This window comes from Rhinatrema bivittatum, chromosome 17 (genome assembly GCF_901001135.1).
Source record: "Rhinatrema bivittatum chromosome 17, aRhiBiv1.1, whole genome shotgun sequence".
Taxonomy (NCBI): Eukaryota; Metazoa; Chordata; class Amphibia; order Gymnophiona; family Rhinatrematidae; genus Rhinatrema; species Rhinatrema bivittatum.
The window spans coordinates 58,236,762-58,261,097 of record NC_042631.1 but is presented as its reverse complement, the minus strand read 5'-3'; the positions used below and the strand labels follow the sequence as shown (position 1 = coordinate 58,261,097).

Sequence of the window (24,336 nt, the reverse complement as noted above, 5' to 3'; positions counted from 1 at the left end):
ATTTTGGTATCATCAGCAAAAACACAAACCTTTCTTGTTAATTCTTTCATAATATCACCTCAGAAAAATGCATTTATATATTTATTTAAATTCTGCCTTTTGGCATTTCAAAGCTGATTACATTCAGGTACTGTAGGTATCTTCTTATCCCCAGAGGGTTTATAATCTAAAGCTTAGATTTACAAAGCTAAATTATGGCTATAACGTGCATTAAACACTGTTTATCACACGATATAATGCAATGTTTTAAATGAATTCCTCCCCTTATGGAAATAAGCTGTTTTGCATGCAAGGCAACTTATGTATTAGGGATGTGCAATCGTTGTAAATAAAACAGACACTGACAACAAAATTGTCTATTTCATCTCATTTCATGTGGGCCACAAAACAAAAGCAAAAATTCCAAAATTTCATGAAATTTGGTATCTCGTGTTAGTGTGCGCTAACAGAACTTAGTGTGTACTAACTGAAACGTGACACATAAGTTAAAATCAATTGGGAGAACATTTCATTAGCTAGTGAGATGGTTCTGCTTCCCATTGTCTGCCTTTTTAGTTACTTGTTTGTGTTGCCAACAAGTAGGAGGATGGTATGTCACCTGCCAGTCCTTGGTAACAAGTGTAAACAAACAAAACAAGTAATATAATAGCATCAATTCCAGGAGTCAGTATAAGCATGTAATGCAAGTGCATATTTTGAATTCACCAATCCATGTGAAGTTTGGAAAAGGAACCCTGGCATTTTGGGATATGCATACTTTGAATTCCTCAATCCTGGTTCAGTTTTTTAAAGAGGTACATGATAATTGATAAAAGTGTATTTTGAATCAGTCAATTATGTGCTTCCCCCCCCCTAATTTGACTCAACACCAGGTGCAGATAATATAAGAAGGGGGGCTCTGGTTGTCTGCTGCTTTTCTTCCGTGTGGCATTTGAGGAGGCTGTTCATTCGAAAGTGACTTTGAGATAAATTAATAATCAATCATATTTAGCTGCAGCTCGTGACAGTCACTCCAGGCAGGCACTAGGGCTGCAAGATAGGGGCCTCCGGGCCTGTAGGCTGAGGCTCTGTCTCTTAAGCAACATAGTAGAAGTGATGTGTTTGAAGTTCTTGGACTGACTGCTGCTTTAACTGTCTAAAGTCTCATTGGCTTCTTTGGCCTCAGTGTGAGATTGTAATAGGTTTCTGTTTTCTTGTTACTGTGTCTCTGCTTGTGGCCTGGCCTCTCTCCTCTCCTATGGCCACTGGTCCACTGACCTCAATGCCAGTTCTCAATTCTCAATTCTTTATTTATTTAAGAGCAGCACTCCTTGTATATCATATATACTATGATTGCAGTGGTGCACTAGTGGCAGTGGCAATGCCAGTGCCTGGCAGGCAAGCTGGTAGTCAGCAAGTGACCCACTGACTGTGTGTGCAAGCATTGCCCTGTAGCCTACTGATCTCAGTGAGAGAATGCTGCAGAGATAATATCTCAGTCAGTTGTGCAGTGCTGGAGGAGCATTCACATAACATTAGCCAGCCACACACTAGAGCCAGTTAGATTTATTTCTATAAATTTAAGAGCAGAACTGTTTCTGCATACATACAAACAAACAGCAGCTGCAGTGGTACACAGGCACTCAGCCACTGCCAGCCATGGTTAGTCACTGTGCTGTATTGCCTTGGTGTTTTGTCACTGTGTGACAGAAACACCAAGGGCAAAGCAGCACCAATGACATAGAAAAATGTGGGAGGGAGGTTCTGGAAGCCAGGTAGAAAGCTGAAATCCAGAACCTCCAGGGTAGCTTCTCTGAAATGCTCCCTCTGTTCTACGTGCAGGTGCCCAGAGGCAAGAAGCGCTCCAGTCTCAATGCGTGGATGAGACAATGGGGCAAGGAAGAGGGATTCAGTTTTGTAAGGAACTGTGGAATCGTTTGGGGAAGGGGGAGTCTCTTCCGAAGGGATGGGCTCCACCTTAACCAGGGTGGAACCAGGCTGCTGGCACTAACTTTCAAAAAGGAGATAGAGCAGCTTTTAAACTAGAACAAAGGGGAAAGCAGACAGTCGCTCAGCAGCAGATGGTTCAGAGGGAGGCACCTTCAAAGGATACTACTGATGTGTTAGAGTTAGAACATCCCAACAGAGAGGTTCCACTAATAATAAAAGTAGTCCAAATGCCTATAATTAAAAACTCACCTAAGTTAAAAAAAATTCCAATTCATCCCTGTCAACTGAAAAGCAGAATGTAAATACAAACAAAAAACACACTTTGAAATGTTTGTATGCTAATGCCAGAAGTCTAAGAAGTAAGATGGGAGAATTAGAATGTATAGCAGTAAATGATGACATAGACTTAATTGGCATCTCAGAGACATGGTGGAAGGAGGATAACCAGTGGGACAGTGCTATACCGGGGTACAAATTATATCGCAATGACAGAGAGGAGCACCCGGGAGGCGGTGTGGCGCTTTATGTCCGGGATGGCATACAGTCCAACAGGATAAACATCCTGCATGAGACTAAATGCAAAACTGAATCTTTATGGGTAGAAATCCCTTGTATGTTGGGGAAGACTATAGTAAAAGGAGTATACTACCGTCCACCTGGCCAAGATCATGAGACGGACAGTGAAATGCTAAGAGAAATTAGGGAAGCTAACCAAATTGGTAGTGCAGTAATAATGGGAGATTTCAATTACCCTAGTATTGACTGGGTAAGTGAAACATCAGAGCATGCTAGAGAGATAAAGTTCCTGGATGGAATAAAAGAGTTTTATGGAGCAATTGGTTCAGGAACCGATGAGATAGGAAACAATTTTAGATCTAATTCTCAGTGGAGCGCAAAACTGGGTGAGAGAGGTAATTGTGGTGGGGTCGCTTGGCAATAGTGATCATAATATGATCAAATTTAAATTAATGACTGGAAGGGGGATAGTATGTAAGTCCATGGCTCTAGTGCTAAACTCTCGAAAGGGAAACTTTGATAAAATTAGAAAAATTGTTAGGAAAAAACTGAAAGGAGCAGGTACAAAGATAAAAAGTGTGCAAAAGGCATGGACATTGTTAAAAAATACCATCCTAGAAGCACAGTCCAGATGCATTAAGAAAGGTGGAAGGAAGGAAAAATGATTACCGGCATGGTTAAAAGGTGAGCTGAAAGAGGATATTTTAGCCAAAAGATCTTCATTCAAAAATTTGAAGAAGGCTTCTTCAGAAGACAATAGAATAAAGCATAAGCATTAGCAAGTTAAATGTAAGTCATTGATAAGACAGGCTAAGAGAAAATTTGAAAAAAACGTTGGCCTTAGAGGCAAAAACTCACAATAAAAACTTTTTAAAATATATCTGAAGCAGATAGCCTGCAAGGGAATCTGTTGGATGATCCAGGGGTTAAAGGGCACTTAGAGAACATAAGGCCATCACTGAAAGATTAAACAATTTCTTTGCTTCAGTGTTTACTGGAGAGGATGTTGGAGAGATACCCGTTCTGGAGAAAGTTTTCATAGGTGATGATTCAGATCAACTGAACCAAATCACTGTGAACCTGGAAGAAGTGTTAGGCCTGATTAACAAACTGAAGAGTAGTAAATCACCTGGACCGGATGGTATACACCCCAGGGTTCTGAAAGAACTAAAAAATGAAACTGCAGACCTATTAGTAAAAATTTGTAACCTATCATTTATTTATTTATTTAACATTTTTATATACCGAAATTCATGTAGCAAATGCTACATATCAATTCGGTTTACATTGTAACATTAAACAAGCACGACAGAGTGCAATTACATCGAACAGGAGGATAAACTTGGATTAAGTAACTGGGGGTTAAAAGAACAAGAAATTACAATAAATAATGTAGTATTCCGATAGGATCTGGCTGACTATACAGTAGATACGTTCCAAGGTGCATAAATTTGAAAAGATTTAGAGTACGATTATTGGTGTGGGTAGAAGGCTTGTTCGAATAGCCAAGTTTTGAGTCTCTTCTTAAAGACGATAGGGCAAGGTTCTTTCCGGAGGTCTGGAGGTAGAGAGTTCCATTACGCGGGTCCTGCTGTGGATAGAGTGCATTTATTTAATGAGGATTTGATGGTTGGGGCGAGGAGAGTATCTTTATAGGCTGGTTCTCACCGGTCTGGAGGGTATATGAGGCTGCAGAGGGGTATTGAGTTCCAGAGGAATGAGCTTATGTATGGATTTATGTATGATTGTTAGTACTTTGTAGGAGATTCTGAACTTGATTGGGAGCCAGTGTAGGTTTTTCAAGATGGGGGTAATATGATTTCTTTTGTTGGATTTCGTTAGAATCCTGGCTGAGGCGTTTTGGAGCATTTGTAATGGTTTTATTGTGTTGATTGGGAGGCCAAGTAGGAGGGAGTTACAGTAGTCGATTTTTGAGAAAATAATTGCTTGGAGAACTGCCCGGTAGTCTTGGAAATGGAGGAGCGGTCTGAGTCGTTTTAGCACTTGTAATTTGTAGAATCCGTCCTTCGTGGTATTATTAATGAATCTCTTAAGGTTTAGTTGATTGTCCATGATGACTCCGAGGTTTCTGACTTGAGATGAGAAGGATAGTTTAAAATTAGTGGGTAAGTTAGACGTATCCTGGTTACTGTCTTGTGTGACAAGTAGTATTTCAGTTTTGTTAGAATTAAGGATCAGGTTAAGACTCTTGAGTAGGTTGTTGATGGTTTGGAGGCAGTTGTTCCAGAATTCTAGTGTTTTTTGTAGCGTTTCCGTCACCGGGATGAATATTTGTACGTCGTCTGCGTAGATATAGTGGGTTAATTTTAGTTTGGAGAGAAGCTGGCAAAGTGGTAGTAGATAAATGTTGAAGAGGGTGGGAGATAGGGAAGAGCCTTGAGGGACTCCCAAGGATGAGGAAACTGGGTGTGATTCTTCGTTGTTGACTCTGACCTTATAAACTCTGTTATGTAGAAACGATTTGAACCAGCTGAGAGCAGTGCCTTTGATCCGATGTCTGTTAGCCTGTCTAGAAGCATTGTGTGGTTTACCGTGTCAAATGCGGCTGATAAGTCGAGGAGGATAAGTAGGCCAGGTTGTTTTTTTTCTAGATTCAGTAAGATTGTGTCCATCAGGGAGATTAGCAGAGTTTCTGTATTTCGGGTTTTTCGGAAGCCGAACTGAGAAGGGGCTAGTATTTTGTTATCTTCTAAGTATTCTGTGAGTTGCTGGTTGACAATTTTTTCTAAGATTTTTGAAATGAAGGGGAGTTTAGCGATAGGGCGATAGTTAGATGGGTCATCTGGAGACAAATTGGGTTTTTTCAGGAGAGGTTTTAGGATTGCGAGTTTCAACTGGTCAGGTACTGAGCCTTGCATTAGTGAGCGGTTAATAATGTCGGCAATAGGTTTGGTGACAATTTTATAGCTGGCAATGAGTAAGTTGGCGGGTATCGCATCTGTGGGGTGAGAGGCAGGTTTTACCTTCTTCAGGATTGTTTCAACCTCTAAGGATGACGTCGGTTCGAACGTTTCAAGACTGGTGTTCTGTTGATATTTATTTTATTTATTTAAAAACTTTTATATACCGGTATTAGTATGCACACAACATACCGGTTTACAATGTAACTTTAAAGGCAGAAATTACAATGAACAGGGAGGGCGAACAAGGAGGAGTATACAAAGAGCAGGAGGTGGAGGAATTAAAGCAATAAATAAAACTGATAATAAATAAAACTGATAATAAATAAAACTGATAATGAGAGTCTTGGGTTGGTGGCGGTGGAGGAACGTTGTTGGTTTTTAGAGGTCTTATCAAATCAATGATTTTTTTCTTGAAATATGTGGCTAACTCTGAGGCTTTGCTGGCCACTTGGTTGTCTGGGATAGTCGTGGGAATGGGTTTAGTGAGAGATGAAACAAGGGTGAATAAAGCTTTAGGGTCGAAGATGAAGTGGTGTATTTTCTGTGAGAAGAAATCCCTCTTTGTTTGGAGGATGGATATCCTATAGCGGGATTTGTAAGCTTCCTGATTCGGTGTGGAAGGGTTTTTTCGCCATGTATGTTCGAGTCTTCTGATTTCTTGTTTCAGGGTTTTTAGCTGGGGGGTGTACCAGGGTTTCCTGTTGTTCGTATTAGATCGTAGAGTTTTTGTGGTTAAAGGACATGTTAGGTCTGCTATGTCCTTGGTTATTTTAATCCAGGAGGTTGTGGCTGAATTGGCATCCATGAGGTCTAGCTTGTCTAATGCAGAAGATAGATAAGGGCTGAGGGTTTCTGGGTTGCATAGCTTCCTGAATTGGACTGTGGTTTTTTGTAATGGTCGAAGGATGGGTTGGGTGAATTTGAGAGTAGTAGAAATCAACTTGTGGTCTGACCAGGGAACTGGGGAACAGGTTATTGATGAGGCAGTGGAAAGGCTTTCATTTATGAAAATTAAGTCTAGTGTATGTCCCGCTTTGTGCGTCGGCTCCTTGATGATTTCTTTGAATCCCATGAATTGAAGTGAAGTGAGAAAGGTTTCACAACTGGAAGATTGAGGGGTTTTGTCCACGTGGAGGTTGAAGTCTCCTAATATTACAGCAGGGGTATCTGTGTTGATGTGTTTTGCTAGGAGTTCAATTAAAGGAGAGGGGTCCAATTCTAGGCTTCCTGGAGGGGCATATGTAAGGCCGATTTGAAGGTGTTTAGATTTGAATAATGCGAATTCGAGAGAGGGTAGTGCGGTGGTGGTCTGTAGGGATAGCCCTAGCTCTTTTTTTGTGGCTAATAATAGACCGCCTCTTTTTTTGATTCTGGGGATAGAGAAGATGTCGTAAGTGTGAGTGGGGAGTTGGTTGATTAGAGCCGTGTCTTCAGGTTTCAGCCATGTTTCGGTGATTGCGCAGCAGTCTGGATTTGATTCTGTTAGATAGTCGTATAGGAGGTGAGATTTTTTTGATAGTGATTGTGCATTGATCAGGGTTAAGGAGAGTAGCATGAGGCCCAGTAATTGGTTCAGTGGTGAGGTCATGATTGGGATAATTCTTTTTTGAATGAAGTTGGGATTGGTGTGGTTTATTACAGCGTTTCTCCTTTGGTTGTGGATGATCGGTATAGAGAGGGTGTGCATGGTGAGTGACGTTTAGGGTGCGTGTTGGGATGTTTCAAAGAGTGCTGTGGAGGACTGGGTGAGAGACTGGGGGTGTCTGGGGGAGTGTTGGATGTGTATGGGCAAGAGATGGAGAATTCTGGATGAGTGATTGTAGATTCTAGAGTCTGGTAGAGTCTAGATGCGAGTTGTTTGAGTCTGGTGGCGTCTGGTGGCGTCTGGATGGGTGTCTGTAGTTGTTCGGTGGCATCTGGTGGCGTCTGGATGGGTGTCTGTAGTTGTTCGGTGGCATCTGGTGGCGTCTGGTGGCGTCTGGATGGGTGTCTGTAGTTGTTCGGGTGAGAGCTGAAGTTGTCTGTGTAGGCACTTGATTCGTCTGCGTAAGCGTAGGGAAGTATCCTGTAGAGGTCGGGGTGGACTCAGGAGGAATAATTCATTGAGTAGTGGTCGGCCTAGGATCTTAGAGGCGGGTTTGCAAAGTTGGTCGAGCATAGAGAGTGGGCTACCTCAGGGGCTGCACGAAGGGGCTCACAAAGGGGCAGGCCCCTTTGTCACGCTCCTTTGGCGCGCGGCGCCTGAAGTCTGGCCAGCTCTTTAAATGTTTAGCGCGGTCGCGTCGTGGTGATGTCACCAGCGCGACTAGGGCGGCGTCGGTCTGTTGGCCGGGTGGAGGGCCTGTCTCGTGGATTCCTGCGACGGTGGGCGGAGAGGAAGCTGGGTCGGATCGCCGCGATTTAAAGCAGAAGAAGCTCATCTTTTGTAGCTGAAGATTGGAAGATGGCCAATGTAAGTCCTATATTTAAAAAGGGATCCAGGGGTGATCTATAGTCTGGTAAGCCTATAGATCACCTGAAAATTGCAGAACTGCAGCAATTTTCATTTACAGCAGTGGCAGATAAGCTACAAGACAGCATGGCCAACCCTGATCGGGGAGAGCAGAGGCCTGCTTCTCCCCCCGTTGCACTGCGGATGGCTGAGGAGCTGGAAATTACCCGGGCCGACTTCCAACAGTAGTTTGGTGAGCTAAAAGAGGGCATGGGGACATTAAAAAATGAACTGCAGTTGATAGCAGCTGAGCTTCACCACGACTTTGCAGGCTTGGGGGATCGCGTGGACGCCATAGAGACACAGGCAGGAGAGCAGAGTGAAATCATCACTGAGCTCCAGCAAGAGGTGGAACAACTTAAGCAGGGAGCGGGTGAACAGTTAAGCTGGCTAGAGGACTTAGAGAATCGTTCTAGAAGGGGGAATTTAAGGTTCAGAGGCATACCGGAGGGTGAAGGCCATCAGGACTGGACTAAAATAATACAGGACATATGCAGTCTTATTCTGAAAAATCAGAATGCTGAAGAAATACCCCCTTTGGTTAAATTGGATAGGGCACTTAAAGCCTTTACTAAAATGAGAGGAAACATACCCAGAGATATAGTGGTGTGCTTTCATGCTTATGACCATAAAGAAAAAATAATGCAACAAGCGAGAAAGATCCCAGATTTCCAGTGGCACGGAGCCAAAGTGGAAATATTTCAAGACCTGTCTCCAATTACTATAAAGAAGAGATGTGAATTTCGTGAAGTGCTACAGGTCCTACGTGCAGGAAACTACTGATACAAGTAGGATACAAGTGGTTATTCCCTTTCGGACTCCAATTTACAATCCAGGGCATCTCAACCAGAGTCAAAAAAGTGGAAGAAGCTTCCAAATTGCTATGGGCGGCTGGCCTATTGAAACACCCTCTGGAAGCGAACAAGATGCAAGCTGCAGGATTCTCCTAGGAGATCCCACAGAAATGGCAGAGAGTCCAGTATGGGGGAAAGCGTCTAAGAAGACAGTCGGATGGTCAGCTACCTTCTCGAGAATCTGCGCACTGAGTCAAGAAGGAACCAGAGTGGAACATATTGATAAGCTTTAGTTGGCAGCTAATAGCTTTTTGCCATGTGCAGTATTCACTACTGCTGCATTGTTGTTCAATATTAACTTTAGTATTTCATGCAAGACCAGCTATATTAATAAGCTGAGAATGTTAACAGTAATTGTTACAGTGAGGGGGAGCAGTGAGGGATGCAGCCATCAGACAAGTTTCTGAGTGGCGTTAGTCCTCCAAGAGTGCTAGCGCTAGAGATGGGAGGGTATGTAGGGAGGAGGAGGTGGGGTTGGGTTGGGTGGGACGGGGGAAAAAGGCTGGGGAGTAGGGTCACTGTTACTTTACAGTCCTAATTACACACCATCAAGAAGGAAGAAGAAGGTAGATATATACCAAGCTTATTGGAAGGGAGAAGAGTTGGATGAATATATTGAGTATACTAGGATATCACAGGGTGGGGGAGGGAAATTCACAACATGGGTGATTTAAGAATGATGTCTTGGAATGTTAAGGGGCTTAGTTCTTTTTATAAAAGAAAACGATTATTGCAAGATGCTACTCGGGAAAAAAATAGATATTCTCCTATGCCAAGAGACACATCTTAGAAAGAAATATGAGAGACTACTGCTTTCACAACAATTCCCTACGCAATACTTTGCCGCAGCTGCAGTAGGCCACAAATATGGAGGAGTGGGTATTCTCTTCTTAAAAAATATAACAGCAGATATTGTCTCTATTGTACGAGATACAGAAGGTAGATATATCATTGTCAAGTTTAAAATGGGTAATAAAAACTATACTATCGTTAATATCTACCTTCCTAATACAGGACAAGGTGTATTTTTTGAGCAATTGCCTATCACTCTCCAACAGTGGGTAGAGGTCTCCTTAATCATAGGGGGGACTTTAACATTACCCGGTATCCCTTTTTCGACTTGAGTGGGGGAGGAGGGAGTCATTTCAGACATCATAGGAAAGCCCTGAAAACTCTTCTGAGAGACTGGAACCTGATAGATGCCTGGCAATTATTTCATCCTTCTGAGCGTAACTACACATTTTATTCAAAAGCACATAAAACCTACTTGAAAATTGATTATTTCTTTGTAGATAAAGATGTCACTAACAAGATTAAATCCACAGAGATAGCCCCATTTACGTGGTCTGATCATGCCGCTAACACAATAACACTACAGAAGTTAGGAATGCAGATCAGAGACAGATTTTGGCGGCTCAATGATAGCCTATCGAATGATACCGAATACTGTAGAGTACTGAGTCAAGAGATGGAGAAATTTTTAGAGGAAATTGATAATGGGGAAATAGCCGCTAACACATTGTGGGATTGCTTTAAAGCAGTAGCTAGAGGCAAACTAATAGCACGGGCCTCTTATGTTTTCAGATACATCAGTGAAAAGAGAATAGTTCAAAGTGGCATAGTGAAATTGAAAGGTGGAAAGGATCAATGTTTGGAGAGAGATGAGGAAATGGCAGAAATATTAAACGAATACTTCAGTTCTGTGTTCACTAAAGAGGACCCTGGAGAAGGACAGTCGTTAGTTAACAAGAAACTGGAGGGGAGTGGAGTAGATGTAACTCCATTTTACAGTAGAAAATGTATGGGAAGAGCTGGGGAAACTGAAAGTGGACAAAGCCATGGGGCCTGATGAGGTTCATCCCAGGATACTGAGGGAGCTCAGAAATGTGCTGGTGGGTTCGCTGTGTGACCTGTTCAATAGATCCCTAGAAACGGGAGTGGAGCAGAGTGATTGGAGAAGAGCGGTAGTGGTCCCGCTTCACAAGAGTGGGAACAGAGAAGAGGCTGGTAACTACAGACCAGATAGCCTCACTTCAGTGGTGGTAAAAGTAATGGAGTCACTGTTGAAAGAGAGAATGGTGAACTATCTACAGTCAGGAGAATTGCTGGGCCAGAGGCAGCATGGATTCACCAGGGGAAGATCCTGTCAGACAAATCTGATTGACTTTTTTGACTGGGTGACCAAGGAATTGGATCAAGGAAGAGCACTCAATGTCATCTACTTGAATTTCAGCAAAGCTTTTGATACGGTCCCGCACAGGAGACTGGTGAATAAAATGAGAAGCTTAGGAGTGAGTGCTGAGGTGGTGGCCTGGATTGCAAACTGGTTGACGGACAGAAGACAATGTGTGATGGTAAATGGAACTCTCTCTGAAGAGAGAGCGGTTTTAAGCAGTGTACCGCAAGGAACGGTGTTGGGACCAGTCCTGTTCAATATCTTTGTGAGCGATATTGCGGACGGGATAGAAGGTAAGGTTGGTCTTTTTGCAGATGACACTAAGATCTGCAACAGATGGACACGCCGGAAGGAGTGGAGAGAATGAGATGGGATTTAAGGAAGCTGGAAGAGTGGTCGAAGATATGGCAGCTGAGATTCAATGCCAAGAAGTGCAGAGTCATGCATATGGGGAGTGGAAATCCGAATGAACTGTATTCGATGGGGGGAGAAAGGCTGATGTGCACGGAGCAGGAGAGAGACCTTGGGGTGATAGTATCTAATGATCTGAAGTCGGCGAAACAATGTGAAAAGGTGATAGCTAAAGCCAGAAGAATGCTGGGCTGCATAGAGAGAGGAATATTGAGTAAAAAAAAGGGAACTTTTTATCCCCTTGTACAGGTCCTTGGTGAGGCCTCACCTGGAGTACTGTGTTCAGTTCTGGAGACCGTATCTCCAAGATGGAGGCAGTCCAGAGAAGGGCGACCAAAAAGGTGGATGGTCTTCATCGAATGACTTATGAGGAGAGATTGAAGAATCTAAATATCTACACCTTGGAGGAAAGAAGGAGCAAGGGTGATATGATATAGACTTTCAGATACTTGAAAGGTTTTAATGATCCAAAAACAACAACAACAAACCTTTTCCGTCGGAAAAAAATCAGCAGAACCAGGGGTTACGATTTGAAGCTCCAGGGAGGAAGACTCAGAACCAATGTCAGGAAGTATTTCTTCACGGAGAGGGTGGTGGATGCCTGGAATGCCCTTCCGGAGGAAGTGGTGAAGACCAGAACTGTGAAGGACTTCAAAGGGGCATGGGATAAACACTGTGGATCCATAAAGTCTAGAGGACGTGAATGAAGAGTGGGTGGCTCGCGGGAATGATGGCTACTACCTGGAGATAATACCCTTATGCAATAAACATACCCCCGGTTAATGCGACTCCAACATTGCTCTAAGCTTCAAGGGCAAGAGGAAATGTGGAAAAAAGTATTTGCATTCACAAAAAAGCAGGGAGTAGCTTGCTTGTTATGGTGGTTACTACCCCAAACCAAATAAGCCTGATACTTCACGTTCAATGCATATTCAGCATAGCTCTCTGCTTCAACGGCAGGAAAGAAAGACTGATACTTCACTTTCAATGCATATCCAGCATAGCTCTCTGCTTGAATTGTTATGCTCAGGCTTGTGAACCAATGGGCCGACGAGAGGATGGTATACCTTGTGGAGGATCCGTAGGTTCTCTCGATGGGTGGCGAGGCAGAACAGAAGAGGAGAGCAGCTGACCCTCGGCACTGGAGACGGAGGCAACTGCAGGTAGATGAAGAGAGTAGAAGAGGAGCTGTGTCTTCACCCCTGGAAGTCTGTAGTCCCCCCAGGAGGAGCCCGTAGGGACCCAGACTGTTGGGACTTAGGTGGACCCAGAGGGGTCACGGTATCAGTGCAAGGGCGAACTGGAGCTTTGCCCTGGAAGTCCGCGGTCCCCCCGGGAGGAGCCCGTAAGGACCCGGACCGCTGGGATTTAGGCGGGCCCTTTGAGACTGAGTCCAGGAGGAGTCCAAGGTCAAGTGCCAGAGAGACGTCGCTTACCAGTCCGAGGTCACACACCGAGGAATCACCACTTGCCAGTCTGAAGTCACACCAGAGAATCACCGCTTGCCAATCTGAGTCACACACCAGAGAATCACCATAAGCCAATCCGAAGTCAGGAATCAGGAAGACCAAGACGTAACAGGAACAAGGATCTGAAGCTCAAGGAACTCACCGAAGCAAGCAGACTAGACAGCGCTGGAGGACGTTGCCAAGTCAGGGAATGTGCAGAGGAAGCTTCCCTTTATACTTCCCCTGCTCAGGCTGATCAAAGACAGGTGAAGCTTGTTAAAGGGATCGGTTCCCTTTAAATCTGTGAAGGGGGTGCAGCCTCGCGCCTAAAGATGGCGGCGGCCATCTTGGATCTCCTCCGCGGAGGAAAGGCTGCAGGGACGGCGCAGAGGCAGAGCAGGAACGGCTCTCCACCCGACGGTCAGGCCGGGGACCCGCACCGGGACAATGAGCACCTGGTCAGGGGTTTGCCCCGAAGTTGCCACGGCGGGTCGCCGCCGCGGACGAGGTAGGGGACCGCGGTCATGGCCTCCCACAGCCACGGGACACAACCTGAATGGCAGGGGGAATGAAGAAAAGTGGATCTATATACAGACAACAACCAACAAGGACTGAATTACATAGTCTAGGTAAATAAATAAGCATGGGTGTGGGCTTGCTTATTGTGGTGGTTACTACCCCTAACTAATTAAGCTAGATATTTCACTTAGATGCAATTCCAACATTGCAAAACTTGCTGGGCAGACTGGATGGGCCGTTTGGTCTTCTTCTGCCTTCATTTCTATGTTTCTATGTTCAGAAAACTAAAAATAAATGGCAAATGGAAATTATGTCCCAATTAAGTAAATTCGAAATATGAAACAAATGAAGTGCAGAGCCAGAGGTGGCCACCCAATTGGACAGATTGAGGGAGGAGTTGAAAAAGCTATCAATTGGAGAAATAGCATTTCAAATGGATAGAGCAAATGTTGAGATTACTTACCTGATAATCTCCTTTCCCTTAGTGTAGACAGATGGACTCAGAATGAATGGGTATAGTATCCGCGTGCTAGCAGTTGGAGACGGATCTGACGTCAGCATGGGTGTATATATACCCCCACAGGAAGCGTAGCAACTTAGTAATCTTCCTTGCAAAAGCTGTTATGGATGTGTGTACTGACGCTCAGTGAAAAGTGAAACAGGATTCCCCTGACCAATTGATAGTAGCTGGAGACCACCAGCATTCCCAACCGGAAGGTGTTGACACCTGGTAGAGTGTACGCTCTTATGGAAACAGATGACATGGCTTACCTTGAATCGGTGAAACCCATGTACACAGGCAGCTGGGTGGGATGCTGAGTCCATCTGTCTACACTAAGGAAAAGGAGATTATCAGGTAAGTAATCTCAACATTTCCTGGCGTGTAGCCAGATGGACTCAGAATGAATGGGATGTACAAAAGCTTTACTCCCAGCCTGGGCGGGAGGCTGCCTGAGGACCATGTAGTACCACCCTCGCAAATGCTGAGTCCTCCATAGCCTGGACATCCAGATGGTAGAACCTGGAGAAGGTATGGAGGGAGGACCATGTCGCCGCTTTACATATTTCTGCAGGCGACAGTATCCTGGATTCCGCCCAGGATGCCGCTTGTGCTCTGGTAGAATGAGCCTTGACGTGTAGAGGCGGAGACTTCCCCGCCTCCACGTAAGCTGCTCTGATAACTTCTTTAATCCAGCGGGCGATGGTGGGCCGCGAGGCCGCTTCACCTTTCTTCTTCCCGCTGTGCAAGACGAACAGATGGTCCGTCTTTCGTAGTTCTTGTGTCACTTCCAGATATCTGGGCAGCAATCTGCCAATGTCGAGATGGCGTAGTAAACGCCCTTCTTCAGATTTCTTCAAACCCGCCGTGGTAGGCAAGGATATGGTTTGGTTAAGATGAAACTGTGAAACCACTTTCGGTAGAAAGGAGGGAACAGTGCAAAGATGGATAGCCTCCGGAGTGATTCTGAGAAATGGATCCCGGCAGTACAGTGCTTGTAGCTCTGAGATGCGGCGTGCTGAACATACAGCCAGCAAGAACACCATCTTCAAGGTTAGAGGACGGAGAGACAGGCCCTGAAGGGGTCTGAAGGTGGATCCCGCGAGGAAATCCAAAACAAGGTTGAGGTTCCATAAGGGCACTGGCCACTTCAGTGGCGGACGAATATGCTTGACTCCTTGCAGGAAGCGAGAAACATCTGGGTGCTTGGCGATGGTCTTGCCATCCCTCCTGGGACCATAGCAAGACAGTGCAGCCACCTGAACCTTGATGGAGCTGATGGAGAGACCCTGCTGAAGGCCATCCTGCAGGAAATCCAACACAATAGGGATTGTGGTCGCATGTGGGTTGGTGCCATGAGTGTCGCACCATGCTTCAAATACTCTCCAGATGCTTACGTAGGTGAGGGATGTGGAAAACTTGCGAGCTCGGAGGAGTGTATCTATCACGGGCTCCAAGTAACCTCTTTTCTTCAGTCTAGCCCTCTCAATGGCCAGACTGTAAGAGAGAATTGAGCTGGATCCTCGTGGAGAATGGGACCTTGACGTAGAAGGTCCCGGAGAGGAGGCAGGGGAAGAGGCTCCCCTGCCAGTAGTCTTCTCATGTCCGCGTACCAGGGTCTTCTTGGCCAGTCTGGTGCCACTAGAAGAACTAGGCCCTGGTGTTTCTGAATCTTGTGGATGATGGCGCCCAGCAGAGGCCATGGAGGAAAGGCGTATAGCAGAGTCCCTGGAGGCCATGGCTGAACCAGGGCATCGATTCCGCGTGAGAACGGGTCACGCTTGCGGCTGAAGTATCTGGGCACTTGAGCATTGGACCTGTCCGCCAGTAAGTCCATGTCCGGAATCCCCCAGTGATCCACAATCATCTGGAAGGCTGTGGGTGACAGCTGCCACTCTCCCAGATTTAGGCTTTCTCTGCTGAGGAAGTCTGCCGTGGTGTTGTCCTTCCCGGCAATGTGGACGACGGAGATGTCCTGAAGATTCGCCTCTGCCCAGGCCATCAGTGGGGCGATCTCCAGAGATACTTGTCGGCTTCTGGTTCCGCCCTGACGGTTGATGTATGCCACCGTGGTGGCGTTGTCGGACATCACTCTGACGGCTCTGTTCTTCAGTTTGTGAGCAAATCGAAGGCATGCCAATCGGACTGCCCGAGCCTCTAGACGGTTGATGTTCCACGCTGACTCTTCTCTGTGCCACCGCCCTTGTGCGGTAAATCCTTCGCAGTGTGCTCCCCAGCCGCTCAGGCTGGCATCTTTGGTGAGCAGAGTCCACGTGGGGGAGGACATCCTCGACCCCTTGCTCATGTGGTCGGACTGCAGCCACCACCGTAACTGTCCGGACTCTGGCAGGCAGAGGTAGGTGCGTGGAATAGTTCCGTAGACGAGGGCTCCAGCGAGAGAGCAGAGAGTGTTGTAAAGGTCTCATATGGGCCCTTGCCCAAGGTACCACTTCCAGGGTGGATGCCATGAGACCGAGAACCTGCAGATAATCCCAAGCTATGGGCCGACTGGCTCCCATCAAGTACTGGATACACGTCTGAAGTTTCAACCTTCTCTTGGTAGTGAGACTGACTGTGTCTGCCTGGGTGTCGAACTGTACTCCCAGGTACTCCAGCGACTGGGAAGGCTGTAGGCAACTCTTGCTGAGGTTGATTACCCAGCCCAAGCTTTCCAGAAGGGCGATCACTCTGTCCATTGTCCGATGGCTCTCCTCTCGTGATTTCGCCCTGATCAGCCAGTCGTCTAGGTAGGGATGGACCAGAATTCCTTCCCGTCAGAGCCGCTGCTACCACGACAACCACCTTGGTGAAGGTCCGCGGTGACATGGCCACTCCGAAGGGCAGAGCCCGGAATTGGAAGTGGTGACCCAGAACCTTGAAGCGTAGGTAGCGCTGATGATCCGGATGGATCGGAATATGCAGGTAGGCTTCTGACAAGTCCAATGCCGTGAGGAATTCTTCTGGCTGTACTGCGGTCTTGACGGAGCGCAGAGTTTCCATGCGAAACCTCGGGACCCGCAAGAATCGTTTGACTGACTTGAGGTCCAGTACAGGCCGAAAGGTGCCCCCTTTCTTGGGTACCATGAAATCAATGGAATAATGTCCAGAATTTACTTCCCAGGCAGGTACTGGGATGATGGCTTTCAAGGACAGGAGCCTCGCCAAGGTAGCTTCCAATGCTGCCTTCTTGTGTATGGGACATGAAGATTCCACAAACTTGTCCGGAGGGAGATGATGAAAGTCCAGATAATACCCCTCTCGGATGATGGTGAGGACCCACTGGTCCGACGTAATCTCGACCCATCTGGGGTAGAAGAGGGTTAACCTGCCCCCTATGGCTCCGTCCCCAGATGAATCGGCGGAATTTCATTGTGAGGCGCGGCCGGGACCTGAGCCCGGGCCTGCTCCCCTCTTGCGCTGCTTGGTCCGAAAGGCCCGATTCCTGGCCTGAGGACACGGCGCCTGATAGCGACTCCTGTAAGGAATGAAGCGCTGTGAACTCCTGCCCCTGGAGGGCCTTGGAAAGGCTCGCTGGCTCCTGCGGAACCGATCTTCCGGCAGTCTAGGCACTGGAGAGGCACCCCATGTGCTGGCCAGTTTATCAAGGTCGCTGCCAAATAGGAAAAAGCCCTTAAAGGGCAATCTGGTGAGGCGTGTCTTTGAAGGCGCATCAGCTGACCATTTCCGGATCCAGAGCTGCCTCCTGGCGGCTACGGAGGATGAGATCCCCTTGGCTGTTGTCCGGACTAGATCTGATGCAGCATTCGTGAGGAACGAGAGAGCGGACTCCATGTCAGCTGCTGGAGCGTTGTTCCTGACCTGTGACAAACAGGCACGCGTCACCACTGTGCAGCAGGTTGCAATCCGCAAAGAGAGAGCTGCCACCTCAAAGGTCTGTTTCAGAATGGCGTCCAGTCGCCGGTCATGAGGCTCCTTGAGGGCCATCCCCCCTTCAACTGGAATGGTAGTGTGCTTGACCACAGCGCTAATCAAGGCGTCCACCTGAGGGCACGCCAGCAGGTCCTGGATAGCCGGTGCCAATGGGTACATGCCCGTCAGGGCCCGGCCCCCTTTGAAGGAAGCCGCTGGTGCCGCCCATTCTAAATCTATCAGTTGTTGTGCTGCTTGCAAGAATGGAAAATGGCGGGCTGTAGGACGAAGACCTTCCAGCAGGGGGTTCTGCGCAGAGGGTACCGTAGTGCTAGGACCTGTAATATCCAACTCCGCCAGACACTGAGACACCAGGTCGGAGAGATCCTCCTTAGGGAAGAACCGCCTCATGGTTCTATATGGCTCAATCCCTGGGAGAAGTTCCCCCTCGTCCGGGAGTTCGGACTCGTCCGGTGAAAACTCCTGGTCTGACTGATCTGGGCTGTCCAGCGGCGAGAGGTCCCGCTCACGATAAGGGCGTGAGGGTCCAGGAACAGGATCTGCAGTCGCTGCCACCGCAGCAGCCGCAGCAGCTGCCGCAGTCGCAGCCACCGCAGAAACAACAGGAATAGCAGGGCCTGGACGGGAAGCCGTTTGCATCTGTACAAAGGCATGAATCCCCTTAAAGAGATCCACCCAGGAAATTGAAGCAGCCTCTAATCGCCGGGGTACAAGATCCCCCGGGATTCCCGATTGGTCGAGACTGCCCGCTAAATCCGGGGTAGCCCCTGGGGAACGGTCAGCAAATCGTGGCTGAGACTGGTCCTGGCCCGAGGGTCCCACGGCCTCCTCACATTGGGCACATAGGGAGTCTGGCTCTTCACTGTGCGTGGCTCGAAGCTGGCATGCAGAGCAGAGGCCGAGGGCTTTAATGCCGGAGGCAGGCGGCGCCCCCGCTGAAGACGCTGAGGCGTTCTGTTCCATTGCAAAGTATGCGCTGAATGAAAAGAGGCCACAATATACGCTTAAGAGAACAGGCGCACAATAATAATAATATGCGGCAGCAATATACGCTGACTACAACAGGCGCACAATGAGAATATGTGGCAGCAATAGGCGCTTAATACAACAGACGCTTAATAATATGCGGCAGCAATATATGCTTAATACAACAGGCGCTCAACAATAATAACAATATGCGGCCAATATTGCCCACAGGCGCCTAGCCCAATGTGGCTCACAATATACGCACAATGATAAGCAATAGGCTCTCAGCAATATGCGGTGAGCAATACACGCTCAATGGCTTTCAATAGGCTCTCAGCAATAAGCGGTTAGTAATACACGCTCAGTGGCATTCAATAGGCTCTCAGCAATACACGCTCAATGAGGAATAGAGCTGCGCCTATTACGGGCGCTCAATACCTGACCAAAGCCCACAAAATGGCGCCCTCCACGGCGTGCCACGCCGCCGATCCTCTGTTCCTCGGAGACCAGAAATAAGATATGTACGCCTTACCTGATCCTCGGCGCTTCCCGGCTGGAACCCGGGCGGTCTCCGGCTGCAGGGGGAAAGGGCAAGTACCTTCACTGCCGTGTTTGAGGATATGCACCCGCTGCCTCGTCCACGCCGGGACCGAGGTGCCTCGTATGCCTCACCCGAACCTCGCCCGGGGGCTATGTCCCTGCCGAGATTCGGCCACCGGACCGAGGACTTAAACCTCCGGGGGATCACGGAAATCACCCCGGGAAACTCTACTGGGGGAGGGACCTTAGGGTATCACCGCAGGAGTGCGGGGCTCGATGTTGTAGAAGTGGTAGTCGAAAGAAAGTAGAAAGTAGAAAATAGAAAGTAGATTTGGAAAACACGCTCAGCGAGCGTGCAGGCTCTCAAAACTGCTTTGGAGACGGAAATTACTAAGTTGCTATGCTTCCTGTGGGGGTATATATACACCCGTGCTGACGTCAGATCCGTCTCCAACTGCTAGCACGCGGATACTATACCCATTCGTTCTGAATCCATCTGGCTACACGCCAAGAAAACAAGAATTTTTTGAAGGGGGAAATAAAGCTGGGAGGTTGTTAGCCAGAAGGCTTAAGGCCCGAGCAACACAGAATCAAATTTTAAAAATCAGATCAGACACTAGTGAGATTTTTTACGATAATGAGAAAATCTGTCAGCGGTTTATTCAATTTTACCACCAACTATATTCCCAAAGGAAAGATATAACTCAGGAAGCCATAGATTTATATCTAGGGAATATTCAGTTGCCATGTGCAGAACTGGCACAACAGCATTTTCTTAATAAACCAATCTCAGAAGAGGAAGAATTGAAAGCGATTCAAGGGCTAAAAGTGGGGAAATCACCAGGCATTGATGGGTTTACGGCCAGTTTTTATAAGACCCTGAGCTCACTTATTATGCGTCCACTGACAGCGGCATTCAATAACCTACTGCTGGAAGGGGAGATCGCAGCAGATGGAAATCGGGCTGGGATTACTATCTTAGCAAAACCGGGAAGGGATGTCACTCAGTGCGGGTCCTATAGCCCCATATCTTTAATCAATCTGGACCTCAAACTGCTGGCAAAAATACTTGATACACGTCTGAGTAGTTTAGCCACCTCCTTAATACACTCAGATCTGACGGGTTTTGTCCTGGGTAGGCTAGCGGCGGACAATGTAAGGAGAGTGATAGATTTAATATGGTATGTTCAGCGCAATCAACAACCAATGGTATTACTTACAATTGACGCAGAAAAAGGGTTCAATCTTGTCCATTGGGACTATCTCTTCTCAGTGTTGCGGAAAATGGGCCTGGGTGGAAATTTCCTGACATGGATTATGAAGTTATACTCCAATCCTAGTGCATGCATTAAAGTCAATGGGGGTTATTTGACATCTTTCCCGTTCGACAGGGGGACTAGATGGGGTGCCCTCTCTCACCACTCGTTTGCTCTTTATTTAGAGCCCCTGGCTACAAAGATTAGAAACTCTCCAGAAATACAAGGGGTTAGGGTAGGGGCCCATGAATATATACTATCCTTATTCGCTGACGATGTTCTGTTCACTATCATTCAGCTGCACGAGTCGTTACTACATCTGGTGGATGCTCTTGGGCGATTTAGTGGAGTTTCCGGATATCAATTAAATATTGAAAAATATGGATTCATAGCCCAGATAATGTATACTTTGTAAAGGTAGCATTGAGCAAGTTTTTTTTTATTTGTTGGAACACTATTTCATATATGAGGAGCAGTTTTTGAGACATGCTTCCTCCTGTTCAGAAAAAATTGGGAATGGAGCCTATAATCTAGTTCTCAGTTACACTAATGAGCCTTCTCTGTAGTGAGGACACAGGACCCAGGTTACAGGAGGAAGGTGAGGACATAAAGGGAGGATGCATGATAATACTTTCTCAGAGGAAGTCAGAGTCAGTAGAAAGCATTGGATAAAAGTGGTCTTAACCATAGTCACTTTCTATAAACATGTCTCACTAATTTCTGGGTAAAAAATTACTGCTGATCACTCACCTCTTTAGGGATATCCCACTGAAGCCTAGAAGGAGGAAGAATATTTGGATTTGTCTCTCCTTTGCAATGCCCATCCTCATTGTATCCCAGCTGGAAGTTATCTGTAGCCATAACATACTGTAGATAATAGTAAAAATAAAATAAAAAAACAGAAAATACAAACTGATTACAAAAAGTAAAACTTTTTAAAATTGTAAATTATGAAACATGTATGGAAAATCCTGCAGTCAGTTTGGCTAAACCTAGATTAGACACTGACATAAGAAAAATAGATCTGAAGCTGTGAGATTGGGATTGATCTGAGAGAGAACATTTTCCTTCAGATAAGTTTTCTGCTCATTGAAGCTTTTCCAATGAAGCAGTCTGTTACAAAATATAGAAACATAGAAACATAGAAATGATGGCAGAAGAAGACCAAATGGCCCATCCAGTCTGCCCAGCAAGCTTCACTCTTTCTTCTCCCATACTTATCTGTTTCTCTTAGCTCTTGGTTCTAATTCCCTTCCACCCCCGCCATTAATGTAGAGAGCGGTGGAGGAGCTGCATCCAAGTGAAATATCTAGCTTGATTAGTTAGAGGTAGTAGGGGTAGTAACCGCCGCAATAAGCAAGCTACATCCATGCTTATTTGTTTTTACCCAGATTATGTTATACAGCCCTTATTGGTTGTTTATCTTCTCCCCTGCCGTTGAAGCAGGGAGCTATGCTGGATATGCGTGAGGTATCAGTGTTTTTCTTCTCCCCTGCCGTTGAAGCAGAGAGCTATGCTGGATATGCATCGAAAGTGAAGTATCAGGCACATTTGGTTTGGGGTAGTAACCGCCGTGACAAGCCAGCTACTCCCCGCTTTGTGAGTGTGAATCCTTTTTTCTTCTCCCCTGCCGTTGAAGTTATGCTGGATATGCGTGAAGTATCAGTTTTTCTTTTCCCCTGCCGTTGAAGCAGAGAGCTATGCTGGATATGCGTCGAGAGTGAAGTATCAGGTACATTTGGTTTGGGGTAGTAACCGCCGTAACAAGCCAGCTACTCCCCGCTTTGTGAGTGCGAACCCTTTTTTCTTCTCCCCTGCCGTTTAAGCAGAGAGCTCTGCTGGATGTGTGAAGTAACAGTTTTTCTTTTCCCCTGCTGTTGAAGCAGAGAACTATGCTGGATATGCATTGAAAGTGAAGTATAAGAATGGAGTGATCAAGCTAGTTGAAAGGCATCAGGAATAGAGGAAGGTGGAGGTAGTAATTTGGATATTTGGTTTGGGGTAGTAACCGCCGTAACAAGCCAGCTACTCCCGTCTTTGTGAGTGCAAATCCTTTTTTCCACATTTCCTCTTGCTGTTGAATCTTAGAGTGATGTTGGAGTCACAATAACCATGTGTATGTTTATTGACTAAGGGTATTGTCTCCAGGCAGTAGCCATCATTCTGGCGAGTCACCCACTCTTCATTGGCGGCCTCTTGACTTTATGGATCCACAGTGTTTATCCCACGCCCCTTTGAAGTCCTTCACAGTTCTGGTCTTCACCACTTCCTCCGGAAGGGCATTCCAGGCATCCACCACCCTCTCCGTGAAGAAATACTTCCTGACATTGGTTCTGAATCTTCCTCCCTGGAGCTTCAAATCGTGACCCCTGGTTCTGCTGATTTTTTTCTTATGGTAAAGGTTTGTCGTTGCCTTTGGATCATTAAAACCTTTCAAGTATCTGAAAGTCTGTATCATATCACCTCTGCTCCTCCTTTCCTCCAGGGTGTACATATTTAGATTCTTCAATCTCTCCTCGTACGTCATGCGATGAAGATCCTCCACCTTCCTGGTCGCCCTTCTCTGTACCGCTTCCATCTTGTCTTTGTCTTTTTGTAGATACGGTCTCCAGAACTGAACACAGTACTCCAGGTGAGGCCTCACCAAGGACCTGTACAAGGGAATAATCACTTCCCTTTTCTTACTCGATATTCCTCTCTCTATGCAGCCCAGCATTCTTCTGGCTTTTGCTATCGCCTTCTCGCATTGTTTCGCAGACTTCATATCATTAGACACTATCACCCCAAGGTCCCTCTCCTGCTCCGTGCACGTCAGCCTTTCCCCCCCCATCGAATACAGTTCATTCGGATTTCCGCTCCCCATATGCATGACTTTGCACTTCTTGGCATTGAATCTCAGCTGCCATATCTTCGACCACTCTTCCAGTTTCCTTAGATCCCGTCTCATTCTCTCCACTCCTTCCGGCGTGTCCACTCTGTTGCAGATCTTAGTGTCATCCGCAAAAAGACAAACCTTACCTTCTATCCCGTCCGCAATGTCGCTCACAAAGACATTGGGGATTGTTTTTTGGTTTTATCTACAACTTATGTTTAAACAATTTTTATTAAGCAAAAAAACCACAAGAACATTTCGCCCAGGCTGTGTGAACACTTCCACAGCCTAGGAACACCTTTCCACCGACATAAATGTAGACTCATTATAAACCCTACTATGGTCACCCTCCCCCCTGCGCTTTCCCCCCCCCCCCCCACCTCCTGGATTCTCTACTCCCTCCCCTCCTAGTTATGGGTGGATATCAAAGACCATGCCCAATTCCCATGTGTCCCACAGTACCCAGTACCAACTGAGCCAAGACAGGAAAGGTCTCCCTTCAATTGTTCAACAGCTGTTCAGGATCTGATGCTAGGAGTTAGCAATCTGTTATTTATTTAGGAGAGTAGTGGGTGGATCCTTGGGTCGGTGGCAGATGACCACACCCCTGGGGGAAGATCCCGAGAGGGACCACCGGTCAGGCTCAAAGTTAGGAGGCAAACACACACTAGTTCTTTTATTTAGACAGTATACTGAACCACCAGAGGTGACAGTAGTGAGCTGGTAAGCCCGGCTGGGCTGTAGTCCCTCAGATACTGGAACAGCGATCCCTGGAGGCTGAGCTGAAGAGAGACTAAGAAATAGTGAGTAGGCAGGGTATGCAGATAGTAACACTCACACAACGTCCTAATAAAGCTCAGGAGCTGGAAAGTATAGGCCCTCGAGGAGCGAGTACCTGGTTCCAGGGAAAGCTCAGAGAGAAAGATAGTAACTCACTGATGTAGCTGACATAGTTGGTAGTGATGACTTCCAGGCAGAAGAGTAAACGAAGCAAGTCTGGGATCAGGGCCCTTGAGGAGCGAGTACCGGTTCCAGACTGTCGCC

General features: G+C 46.7%; 1 protein-coding gene across 1 annotated transcript in view; it reads right to left on the bottom strand.

Moving 5' to 3' along the window:
• Positions 1–24,336, bottom strand: part of CPT1A (carnitine palmitoyltransferase 1A) — a 939,552-nt gene that overhangs the window by 297,231 nt on the left and 617,985 nt on the right. Inside the window, 1 exon segment of the mRNA XM_029583120.1 lies at positions 21,171–21,287. Within this exon segment, the coding sequence (XP_029438980.1) occupies positions 21,171–21,287 (117 nt within the window).